Raw genomic sequence first — 13,298 nt, 5'->3', positions numbered from 1 at the left:
CAGATCTAGGTTGGTCATAACTTTCTTTCCAAGGAGTAAGCGTCTTTTAATTTCATGGCTTCAGTCACCATCTGCAGTGATTTTGGAGCCTAGAAAAATAAAGTCTGACACTGTTTCCACTGTTTCCCCATCTATTTCCCATGAAGTGATGGGACTGGATGCCATGATCTTCGTTTTCTGAATGTTGAGCTTTAAGCCAACTTTTTCACTCTCCACTTTCACTTTCATCAAGAGGCTTTTGAGTTCCTCTTCACTTTCTGCCTTAAGTGTGGTGTCATCTGCATATCTGAGGTTATTGATATTTCTCCCGGCAATCTTGATTCCAGCTTGTGTTTCTTCCAGTCCAGCATTTCTCATGATGTACTCTGCATAGAAGTTAAATAAGCAGGGTGACAATATACAGCCTTGACATACTTCTTTTCCTATTTGGAACCAGTCTGTTGTTCCATGTCCAGTTCTAACTGTTGCTTCCTGACCTGCATATAGGTTTCTCAAGAGGCAGGTCAGGTGGTCTGGTGTTTCCATCTCTTTCAGAATTTTCCACAGTTTATTGTGATCCACACAGTCAAAGGCTTTGGCATAGTCAATAAAGCAGAAATAGATGTTTTTCTGGAACTGTCTTGCTTTTTCCATGATCCAGTGGATGTTGGCAATTTGATCTCTGGTGCCTCTGCCTTTTCTAAAACCAGCTTGAACATCAGGAAGTTCACAGTTCACATATTGCTGAAGCCTGGCTTGGAGAATTTTGAGCATTACTTTACGAGCGTGTGAGATGAGTGCAATTGTGCAGTAATTTGAGCATTTTTGGCATTGCCTTTCTTTGGGATTGGAATGAAAACTGACCTTTTTCGGTCCTGTGGCCACTGCTGAGTTTTCCAAATTTGCTGGCATATTGAGTGCAGCACTTTCACAGCATCATCTTTCAGGATTTGGAATAGCTCAACTGGAATTCTGTCACCTCCACTAGCTTTGTTTGTAGTGATGCTTTCTAAGGCCCACTTGACTTCACATTCCAGGATGTCTGGCTCTAGGTGAGTGATCACACCGTCGTGATTATCTGGGTCGTGAAGCTCTTTTTTGTACAGTTCTTCTGTGTATTCTTGCCACCTCTTCTTAATATTTTCTGCTTCTGCTAGGTCCGTACCATTTCTGTCCTTTATTGAGCCCATCTTTGCATGAAATGCTCCTTTGGTATCTCTGATTTTCTTGAAGAGATCTCTAGTCTTTCCCATTCTGTTGTTTTCCTCTATTTCTTTGCATTGATTGCTGAAGAAGGCTTTCTTATCTCTTCTTGCTATTCTTTGGAACTCTGCATTCAGATGTTTATATCTTTCCTTTTCTCCTTTGCTTTTGGCTTCTGTTCTTTTCACAGCTATTTGTAAGGCCTCCTCAGACAGCCATTTTGCTTTTTTGCATTTCTTTTCCATAGGGATGGTCTTGATCATAATTGTATATAAAATGTATACTATTATGATTGAAAGATGTAGTGGAAGGATTAACAAGATCAAGATAATTAACACATTTACACCCATTACCTCATATATTTAATTTTGTGTGTGTGTGAATGATGAGAATGCTTAACATCTAATCTCAGCAACTTTCAAGTGTAAACTGCCATATTTTCAACTATAATCACCATGTTGTACATTAGATTTTATTCTGAATTTATTATTCTTTTTCTTTTATTGAACCTCTTTTTCTTATAACTGAAAGTTTGTGCCCTTTGACCTATGCTTCTCCATTTCCCCTTCCCCCAGCCCCTATCTACTTTATGTTTCTATTAAACTGTTTTCTTTTTTTAGATTCCACATATAAGTAATACCGTACAGTACTTGTCTTTCTCTGTTTGGCTTATTTCACATAATGAAATGCATAATGCCCTGCAGGCTTATCTATATTGTCACAAATGGCAGAATTTCCTTTTTTTTTTATGGCTAATTAATAGTCCATCATGTATATATAATAAAAAAAGGTGGGGGATGATTGGATCATGTGGTAGTTCTATATTTAATTTTTTTGAGAAACCACTGTACTTTAAAAACAATGACTGTACCCATTTACATTCCAATCAACAGTATATAAGAGTTCCTTTTCCTCTATATCCTCACGAGTATCTGTTATTTATTTTTAGTAATAGCTACCCTAACAGATGTGAGATGATATTTTGTTGTGGTTTTGATTTGTATTTTCTTGATGATTAGTGATATTAAACACCTTTTCATATACTTTTTGGCCTTTGTAGCTATATATGTAAGCTCTAGGCAAGGTCTTATCTGCTGTCGATATACTTTCTGCTTATACTGTATTCTAGTCTGTGATCATAAACTATAATAATTCTAAATCCTTGAATTAATTTTCCCTGTTTCAGATTCAGAAAACAAAGTGCTTGCCACTTTGACTTTGTAATCTAATACTTATGTATTTTTGTGTAAGAAATAGGTGTAAACATCAATCAGAAATTCTAGCTATAGAACCATCTGACTTTGGAAAAAGTTTTACATCTGCTACAGTATTTTTATCTTCAAACATTTGAAAGGCTAAAATTAAATTGAGATTTGTCTCTTAGTTTTATTTCTAGTGATATGGATTGCATAGTTTCTCTTGACTATTGGAAATGAAAATCTCAGCCTGATTTCTGCAGCCATAAGGTTTATTCATTCCATAAAATTAATCTTTTGGTCACTCAACAATATACAAAGGAAATATAACTCTTATGAGTACATCAAGTAATTTACATTTTCAAAGATTTCTTTATTGAATCAAACTTTTGCTTCAGTGAGGCTGATTTATTTAAAATGTTTTTCTTACAGAAAGTGACAAAGTACAAATTGAAGAATTTGCAAAAGTGGTAAAGGAAATGCATGATACCTCCAAGTTAGAAGGTAAGTATTGGATTACTTGTGACTATTAAATTTATTTTTATTGAAGGGATGCCTTTGGTTTTGCTTTTTACCTTTTCTGGTTGTGCTAATTTCTGATTAACATATTGACATTGATCTATTTATAGGTAGGCAGAGCTTGGTTTTGATTAAAAGTTGACAGGTTTCTTAATGAAAGAAAAAGGTTTTTTGTAGAAAGGGACCTGCTTAAACCTATTTTTAACTCTTTTTGTTTTTAGGACTTTATATGTAGAGTCAGCTACTGGCCTTAAAATTTTTCCAGATATGAAAATTCTATATATCATTTTAAGCCTCAGACTTAGGACTCCATCCTGTGTATAGGCTTCTATATTATATAATTTCTCATAAATCTTTTGCTTCTTTAATAGACACTTATCATGTTCCTTTTGCTTATTTAATAGACACTTATCATGTTTTTGTTAAATATCAGAGAGATCATGTGCAGTTCAGTGGCACAGGTTTTCTATTATTTGACTTCCATTTTGGCTTAAAAGTTAAAGATGTAGGACTGAAACCAATGAAGATAGTGCTTGTGGGGTTTGTGCACTTTCTTGTTTGGAAAATATGTTTAAAACAGTATTACTGGTGATTTATTTGAATAACCATTCAAATGACTATTTGATCAGTGAGCACTCTTGAAAAGAATGACAACTCAGACAAATGTTAGGGAAACCAATGCAGAGTCATTTCTGTGTGCAAAGAAGTACACAATATACTTTATAGATTTTCAATACATAGGCTTTCTTGGCATATGAAATACCCACCACTAGAGCTCTCTGAAGGAGATCAGCCCTAGGATTTTTCTGGAGGGAATGATGCTGAAGCTGAAACTCCAGTACTTTGGCCACCTCATGCGAAGAGTTGACTCATTGGAAAAGACTCTGATGCTGGGAGGGATTGGGGGCAGGAGGAGAAGGGGACGGCAGAGGATGAGATGGCTGGATGGCATCACTGACTCGATGGATGTGAGTCTGAGTGAACTCCGGGAGTTGGTGATGGACAGGGAGGCCTGGCGTGCTGCGATTCATGGGGTTGCAAAGAGTCAGACATGACTGAGCGACTTGAACTGAACTGAACTGAACTGAGAGCTCTCTTTTAGGTTAAGAAATGTATTTAATATTTTCTGGTTTACATATAAGTATTTTACCTGGGTCATAACATAATTAGCATCAACATAGTATAGTAGTTAATTAGATTAGCTAAGGAATAGGAAATAGTGCATAGTAGTAGAAAAGAGCATGGGCTATGGAGTATGATAAGAGATGGGGGTGTGGTTCTTTGACTTATTAGCTGCCTACTCACTCTAGGCCATTCTGATTTCTTCATCTTTAAAACAAGGATGCTAAAAACATCGTGTTTCTCATACAGTTGCCAGGATCAACTGCAAAAATACATATAAAGCATAGTTATTAGGTACATATTATCTGCTTAGCAAATGATAGTTAACTTTGAAATCAGAGAGCAGAGCTCAGATGGTAAGAAAAAAAAATGTTGAAATTAAGCCATTGAGAAAGGAGAACAGGTTAGGTACCTGAATCTTGGGCATGGTCACAGGGACTAGGGAGATGGCATTGGCATGTGCCAGTCAGTGCAATATAAGACCAATAACTACAGGGAAGAGTAAACAAGGGCTACCCAAGAAGGAAGGAGTTAACATAGCAGGCCCTCCATTATAACTGATCAGGCTAGTTCACTGTGTCTCCACTGTCCACTGGAGAACTTGGAGGGGCCTGGAGAGGAGGCATAATGTGCAAAGTTCTGTACTTCCCTTCAACAAAGGCACATATAGTCTTAAAGGATTATGGTCAGTGTCTGATCTGGTAGTTTAGGATATTAGGGATGAGACAGGCAATGCTGGGTAATGATGAGGATTAAGAATAGCCATTGGTGTGGATGACTTTGGAAAGAAAGTGAAGGCTTGTTGGCAGTTAAGAAGTCAAGGTGCTCTGAGGTTAGGATCATCCTTATTATCATTGGATGATAATAGGATATAGAGTTGAGGGAAGATTATGATCAATGTGCCAAAATCCTTAGAGACTATGAAGGAGTGATCAGGAAGTAATAGAAAATGGTGTCAGAAGGGTGGCATAGTTGAATATCAGGCTTGAACCTTAAAGGGGAGCGATACATTTTGATTGAAGTTGGACTAAAATAGGCTCAAAATAGGCTCAACATGCAGCAGAAAACCAGGAGAATGGTGCTTTGTTTCTTGGTCCTATGGTATATGGAACATGGGAAGATGAATAGACTGTACTCAAGATGATTATGCAAGGAAACAGTATTTTAAAGGAAACCAAATTTTAGTTAAGACAAAGAAGAGCTGATACAGGTTTTTAGGTGTTGGCAAAACTCAAATTGCCATCTGCAGTTGTCTCCTAATAATGTTAGGGGAACAGGAAGTGAGGCAGGATCTAAGACACTAAGAATCTGTGATTACCATTTGTAGCTAGTTCTTGTTGGTTTTAATAATTATAATAAAAATGACAATTATTTTATTGCTAGTAATAATGACACTTAATAAACCCTTAGTATATGGTTGGATGGCATCACTGACTCAATGGACATGACTTTGAGCAAGCTCTGGGAGTTGGTGATGGACAGGGAAGCCTGGCATGCTATAGTCCATGGGGTCACAGAGAGTCAGACAAGACTGAGCAACTGAACTGACTGAACTGATACGTCTAACATTGTTTTAAATGTTTTTCTTTATATTTTCATATTTAATCTCCATATCAACCTTGTGAGGTAGATACTATTATAATTTCATTTTATATATAAGACAACTGAGATTTATAGAGGGGTTAAGTAGTAAAAATTAGCTCAAGGTCACAGAGTTCCAGGTCACAAATTCCAGGGTCAGGATTTGAATGCAGATCTATCTGACTTAACACTGCCTCCTTTGAAAAGGCTGGATGTGAAGCAAAATTCCAGATGCTAGAATACAATTGAGTCTTGGTAGAATTGAAGAGAAAAGATGAATGAGCCCTTGTGATACTGTGTTTCATATTTTACAGTTTTCATGATTTTAAAATTTATTTCACCTCAATAAATAAAGTTAATTTTCCTTGCTACTATTAGAACTCCATATGTCTGACTCTTTGTGACGCCATGGACTGTAGCCCACCAGGCTCCTCTTTCCAGGCAAGAATACTGGAGTGGGTAGCCATTCCCTTCTCCAGGGGATCTTCCCGGCCCAGGGATTGAATCCAGGTCACATACATTGCAGGCAGATTCTTTACCACTGAGCCACCAGGGAAGCCCAGTAAAATAACTCTTCTGTGTAACTGTAGTGAAAAATTCAGCTATATGAATCATCTTGGTTATGCCAATTTTACATTAGCACCAGAGAAATGTGATAAAGAACTCTTTGTATATTATACTGGTGGAGATAGCATTTCCTGAGGTCTGTATTCTTCACTGAGATTTCTTATTCCTCAATTCAGGATGTGATAATAAACCATGGGTTGCCACTGACAAAAGCCTTTAGTGATGGCTACTGCTTTTAAATTCAGAGGCTAGATCAGTTACTAAATAACTTCTTTCTATTTCTAGAATCACAGGAGACTGTCTTAGCTGTTAATTTGCCCGAAGATGACATGATACCTGGGAAGAACTTGGAAGGTTTTCTAGGAGATATTGGAATTAAGTCACCTAAAGAAGAAGTAGAGAAAATTCTTCAGTCAGATTTTGTTTCTGGTAAGCATTTACTTCTATCAGGTAGTCCATCCTAAAGAAGATCAGTCCTGGGTGTTCATTGGAAGGACTGATGCTGAAGCTGAAACTCCAGTACTCTGGCCACCTCATGCGAAGAATTGACTCAATGGAAAAGACCCTGATGCTGGGAGGGATTAGGGGCAGGAGGAGAAGGGGTCGACAGAGGATGAGATGGCTGGATGGCATCAGCGACTCAGTGGACATGAGTTTGGGTAAATTCCGGGAGTTGGTGATGGACAGGGAGGCCTGGCGTGCTGTGATTCATGGGGTTGCAAAGAGTCGGACACGACTGAGCGACTGAACTGAATATTTTATTTTCTGTAGGGCTAGTCTTTATAAGTATTCTTTATAAAGAAAGTGCAAGGTCTTTGTTGAAGTAAATTCAATTCCTTTGTTGAGCAAATATCTGTATTTGCTTGTTATTTTAAATATTGTCTTTGAAAAGGAGTCTTTCCTCATTTGCAGTTATGAGAATAATTTTAACAAGCAGGTTGAAATTTTATGGAGAGTGGGCTTGTTGTAATCCTCTCTCCTCAGATGTATCTTAATTTAGTGACTGAAGAGTAGTTTGAATTCAGAACTTGTGAGTAGAAATCCTAGCTTTGTTGCTTTGGGCAGAGTGAAGTTACTGGACTTTAAAAGTTTCTTGGTGTTTTTAGTTTTTTTGCACAGAGCTCATGTATCTACAATCTTATCACAAGGCATTTTGGATGAAAATGAATTCAGAGTATCTGGTAAATAAAACTTTCAAGAATAAATTAAAACTTTAAAATTTTCAATATAAAAGTGGTATGCTGATTTTGATACTATATACACTTAAATTAGTTTATTTATTTTTGGCTGAACTGGGTCTTGGTTGCTGTGCCTAGGCTTCTTCTAGTTGCATCGAGCAGGGGCTACTTTCTAGGAGCAGTGTACAGGCTTCTCATTGCAGTCGCTTCTCTTGTTGTAGAGCATGGGCTAAAGGCTCTCAGGCTTCAGTAGTTGTGGTGTGGGGGCTCAGCAGCTGCAGCTGGTGGGCTCTAGACCACAGACTCAGTAGTTGTGGTGCATGGGCTTAGTTGTCCCACATCTTGTGGATTCTTCCTAGATCAGGGATCCCCCAAGTATCTTGGCAAGTGGATTCTTAACCACTGGACAACCAGAGAAATCTGATGCTGTATTTTTAATATTATTTTGTCCACAAATTCTTTCTTGTGACCTCTCTTTCTTTTCCTTCCAGAAGACAACATGGTGAATGTTAAAGACTATATGAAGACTCTGAGTGACACCCAGAAATTTTCCAATTTTATTGGTAAGATCTTTATGGTAAACTGTTAAAAAGCAACTCAGGACTCATTCAGAGGTCATCTAGTCAAACACTATATTGGATGCTTAATCTTCTCTGTGGTATCTGTGACAAATGTTTGTTTCATCTATATTTGAGCACTTCCAATTATGGTAAATTTTACTATTTTCTTTTTCATTTAAGAATTGTGCATTTCTGATGGAAAAGACTGGGAAAAAATAAGGTCTTGATCTTTTTCATAGTCAAAATAAGAAAATTGTATTATATGCTAAAGGCAATATTTTCATGTATACCTGTGGTGGATTCATTGCGATATATGGCAAAACCAATACAATATTGTAAAGTTAAAAAATAAAATTTAAAAAATAAATAAAATGGATAACCAACAAGGACCTACTGTATAGCACAGGGAACTCTGCTCAATGTTATGTGGCAGCCTGGATGGGAGGGGAGTTTGGCAGAGAATGCATGCATGTATTGTACAACTGCGTCCTTTTGTTGTCCACCTGAAATTGTCATAATATTGTTAACTGGCTATGCTGTTTAGTCACTAAGTCATGTCTGATTCTTTGTAACTCCATGGACTGTAGCCCACCAGGCTCCTCTGTCCATGGGATTTTCCAGGCAAGAATACTGGAGTGGGTTGCCATTTCCTTCTCCATAATTGGCTATACCCTCAAAACAAAATAAAAAGTTAAAAAAAAATGTTAATGACCAGAAATTTAAGAAATACAAAGTGTAGCCTCTGTAATGTCACTGTCTGGAAAACTCCTGTTAATATTTGGTAAATATCCTTTTAGGCTTTTTCCTTTAGATCAATGAATATTTGTGTATTCCAAATTATTATTTTAAAATTAGATTACTTTGCTCCAGTATTCTTGGGCTACTCTGGTGGTTCAGATGGTAAAGAATCTGCCTGCAATGTGGGAGACCTGGGTTCAATCTCGTGCCCATAATATTCCATGTGCATGCGTGCTAAGTCACTTCAGTTGTGTCCAACTCTTTGTGACCCCATGAACTGTAGCCCACCAGGCTCCCCTGTCCATGGGGATTCTCCAGGCAAGAATACTGGAGTGGGTTGCCATGCCCTCTCCAGGAGATCTTCCCTACCCAGGGATTGAACCCAGGTCTCCTGCATTGGTAGGTGGGCTCTTCACTACTTGCATCCCGTGGGAGGCCCATAATATTCCATAATTGGCTTTAAAAACTTAACAGTGTGTCTTAGATACTGTTCTATGTTTTATTATATTCTTTAAGCTACCTCATTCTTTTTTTCTTCTGGTTTTATGGAGATGTAATTGATATACAGCACTATATAAGTTTAAGGTGTATTGCATAGTGATTTAATTTATATACATCAAGTAATTATCACTGTAAGTTTAGTGAACATCTATCTCTCATATAGACACAAAATTAAAGAAATAGAAATAATACTTTTTTTGTGTGATGAGAACCCTTAGGCTTTACTCTCAATAACTTTCATATATAACATACAGCATTAATTATATTTATCATGATGCACATCCCATCCCTAGTGCTTATTAATCTTGTACCTGGAAGTTTTTACCTTTTAACCACCCTCCGTCCTCCATCTCTGGTAACCTCAAATCTGATATCTTTTTCTGTGAGTTTGCTTTTAAGTATTATTGACCCGCAACACAATGTTAATTCCTATTACGTGACATGGTGATTTGATATTTCTAAACATTTCAAACTGTCACCACAATGATTCTAATTACCCTACGTCACCACACAAAGACACTACATAGTTACTATGTTCCACTCACTGTACATTTCATACCCATGACTCATTTCTTTGATAACTGTAAGTTTGCACCTCTTAATTCCCCTCACCTATTTTCTTCTCTTCCCAAAACTTTCCCCTCTGGCAAATACTTATTTGTTCCCTGTATCTAAAAATCTGTTTATATTTTTGTTATTTTTGTTTACTTCTCTTGTGTTTTTTTTTTTTTTTTTTAGATTTCACATATAATTAAAATCATATAGTTTTGTATTTCTCTGTATGACTTAGTTCATTTGGCATAATACCATCTAGGTCCATCCATATTGCAGCAAATTACAAGGGTTTATTCTTTTTTATGGCTGAATAGTATTGCATTGTACATGTACAGCACATCTGCTTTGTCTATTCATATACTGATGGGCACTTAGGTTGCTTCCATATCTTGGATATTATAAATGCACCAGTAAACAAAGGGATGACTATCTCTTTTCTAATTAATGTTTTTGTTTTCTTTGGATATATGCCCAGGAGTGGAATTGCTGAGTCATAATGGTAGCACTGTTTTCAGTTTTTTGAGAAACCACCATACTGTTTTCCATAGTGGTTGCACCAAATTACATACCGACAGTACAGATTTCCCTTTTCTTCACATCTTGCCAAAACTTGTTATTTGTTGTCTTTTTAAAAAATAATACTTGTTTTTTTTTTATTATTTATTTATTTTTTGGCTGTGCTGGGTCTTCGTTGCTGAGAGGGCTTTTCTCCAGTTGCAGCAAGCAGGGGCTACTGTTCGTTTTAGTGCATTGGCTTCTCATTGTGGTGGCTTCTCTTGTTGCAGAGCACAGGCTGTAGGGCATACAGGCTTCAGCAGTTTCCACAAGTGGGCTCAGTGGTTGTGGTTCCTGAGCTCTGGAGCACAGGCTCAATAGTTGTGGTGCATGCCTTAGTTGCTCCACAGCATATGGGATCTTCCTGGACCAGGGATTGAGCCTGTGTCTCCTGCATCGGATGGATTCTTTACCATTGTGCCACCAGGGGAGCCCCTATTTGTTGTCTTTTTGATAACAGCCATTCTGACGGGTGTGAGGTGATATCTCATTGCGGGTTTGATTTGCATTTCCCTGATGATTAGTGATGTTGAGCATCTTTTCATGTACCTGTTGGTCATCTGTATGTCTTCTGTGGAAAAATATGTATTGATATCCTCTGCTTGTTCTTTAATGTGTTTGCTTATTTTTTTGGCATTGAGTTATACCAGTTCTTTGTATATTTTGGATACTCTTATTGGATACATTAATATTACTTGCAAATATCACCTGACATTCAGTAGGTAGCTTCTTCATTTTGTTGATAGCTTCCTTCACTATGCAAAAAGATTTTAGTTTAGTTTGAGTTAGTCCCATTTGCTTATTTTTGCTTTTGTTTCCCTTGCCTAAGGAGACATGTCCAAAAAAATATTACAAAGACTTACGTCAAAGAACATCCTGCCTATGTTTTTTCTAGAAGTTTCGTGGGTTTGGGGTCTTACATTTAAGTATTCATTTTGAATTTATTTTTTTGCATCATGTGAGAGGGGAGTGCAGTTTAATTTCTTGCATGTAGCTTCCCAGTTTTCACAACACCATTTAGTGAAGAAGGTGTCTTTTCTCTATTGTGTGTTCTCCCACCTTTGTCATAGATTTATTGCCCACATAAGTGTGGGTTCATTTTTGGGCTCTCTATTATGTTGCATTGAATTGTGTGTCTGTTTTGTACCAGTACCATACTATTTTGATTACTATTACTTTGTAGTATAGTTTAAAATCAGAAATTATGATGTCTCCAGTTTTATTCTTCTTTCTCAGGATTTTTTGGCTATTTGAAGGGTCTTTTGTATTTCTACACAAATTTTAGAATTATTTGTTTTAGTTCTGTGAAAAATACCATTGGTATTTTGATAAGAATTACACTGAATCTCTTTTTATGGTTTTGTTATCAGGGCAATGGTGGCTGTATAGAATGAGTTTGGTAGAGTTCCTTCCTCTGCAATATTTTGAAATAGTGATAGGTATTAACTCCTCTAACTATTCAGTAGAATTCACCTGTGAAGCCATCTAATTTTGGACTTTGTTGGGAGTTTTTAAAATTACAGATTCAACTTTTTACTGGTAGCAGGTATGTTCATATTTTCCATTTCTTCCTCATTCAGTCTTAGAAGATTATAGATTTCTAGAAATGTACACAGGTCTTCTAGGTTGCCCATTTATTGGCATATAATTGTCCATACAGTAAAATCATGATCCTTTATATTGCTGCGGCTTCAGTTGTAACTTCTCCTTCTTCATTTCTGATTTTATTGATTTGGGCCTTCTCCCCCATTTTTTTTTCCTTGATGAGTTTAGAAATGGAAAGATTGGTATTTATTGGCATTTATTTTAGAATATTATGGATCCGTGAATAGCTAAGACCATTTTGAAAATAGAATAATATGGGTTGCTTTGCATATTAATACACTATTGAATGTGTGTAATGAAGTGTTACAAGTAGTCCAATGCATCACAGTAAAGGTATCCACAGAGACTCCTATTTAGAGAAACTTGACACATGATAGAGATGACATCAAGATGGTGAGGGACAGAGCAGCCTGGCGTGCTGCAGTACGTGGGACTGCAAAGAGTCACACATGACTGGGCGACTGAACAACAACATGGGAAAACTTGCTCATTGTATGGAAGAAAATGAAGGTGGATTACGAGTTCATACAATATACAAAAATAATCTTCAAATGAATTAATCTAAAAGGTAACACGTTAAAGCTGATGGAGAAAATATTCTGCCTGTGGCTGTGAATAATTTATTATAAACAATATTCCCAAAAGTATAGCCACTGAGTAAAAAAGATTTGATTATATCATGATTAAGCATTTGTGATAATAAAATGAAGGACTCTAAATAATTACCAGATATGTAATAGGTTGGAAAAGAAATGCAAAAAAGAAAAATGGCTGTCTGGGGAGGCCTTACAAATACCTGTGAAAAGAAGAGAAGCGAAAAGCAAAGGAGAAAAGGATAGATATAAGCATCTGAATGCAGAGTTCCAAAGAATAGAAAGAAGAGATAAGAAAGCCTTCTTCAGTGATCAGTGCAAAGAAATAGAGGAAAACAACAGAATGGGAAAGACTAGAGATCTCTCCAAGAAAATTAGAGATACCAAGGGAACATTTCATGCAAAGATGGGCTCAATAAAGGACAGAAATGGCATGGACCTAACAGAGGCAGAAGATATTAAGAAGAGATGGCAAGAATACACAGAAGAACTGTACAAAAGAGATCTTCACGACCCAGATAATCACGATGGTGTGATCACTGACCTAGAGCCAGACATCCTGGAATGTGAAGTCAAGTGGGCCTTAGAAAGCATCACTACGAACAAAGCTAGTGGAGGTGATGGAATTCCAGTTGAGCTATTTCAAATCCTGGAAGATGATGCTGTGAAAGTGCTTCACTCAATATGCCAGCAAATTTGGAAAACTCAGCAGTGGCCACAGGACTGGAAAAGGTCCGTTTTCATTCCAATCCCAAAGAAAGGCAATGCCAAAGAATGCTCCAACTACCGCACAATTGCACTCATCTCACACGCTAGTAAAGTAATGCTCAAAATTCTCCAAGCCAG

General features: G+C 37.0%; 1 protein-coding gene across 1 annotated transcript in view; it reads left to right on the top strand.

Annotated features, from left to right (window-relative positions):
- EFCAB13 (EF-hand calcium binding domain 13) overlaps window positions 1-13,298 on the top strand; it is a 175,963-nt gene that overhangs the window by 93,252 nt on the left and 69,413 nt on the right. Inside the window, exons 15-17 of the mRNA XM_010856564.1 lie at window positions 2,811-2,882; window positions 6,453-6,596; window positions 7,837-7,908. Of these exons, the coding sequence (XP_010854866.1) occupies window positions 2,811-2,882; window positions 6,453-6,596; window positions 7,837-7,908 (288 nt within the window). The remainder of the gene's footprint in view (window positions 1-2,810; window positions 2,883-6,452; window positions 6,597-7,836; window positions 7,909-13,298) is intronic.

Source organism: Bison bison, unplaced genomic scaffold, assembly GCF_000754665.1.
Source record: "Bison bison bison isolate TAMUID 2011002044 unplaced genomic scaffold, Bison_UMD1.0 scf7180017864371, whole genome shotgun sequence".
NCBI classification, from domain to species: Eukaryota; Metazoa; Chordata; class Mammalia; order Artiodactyla; family Bovidae; genus Bison; species Bison bison.
This window is presented reverse-complemented; position numbering and strand designations above follow the sequence as displayed.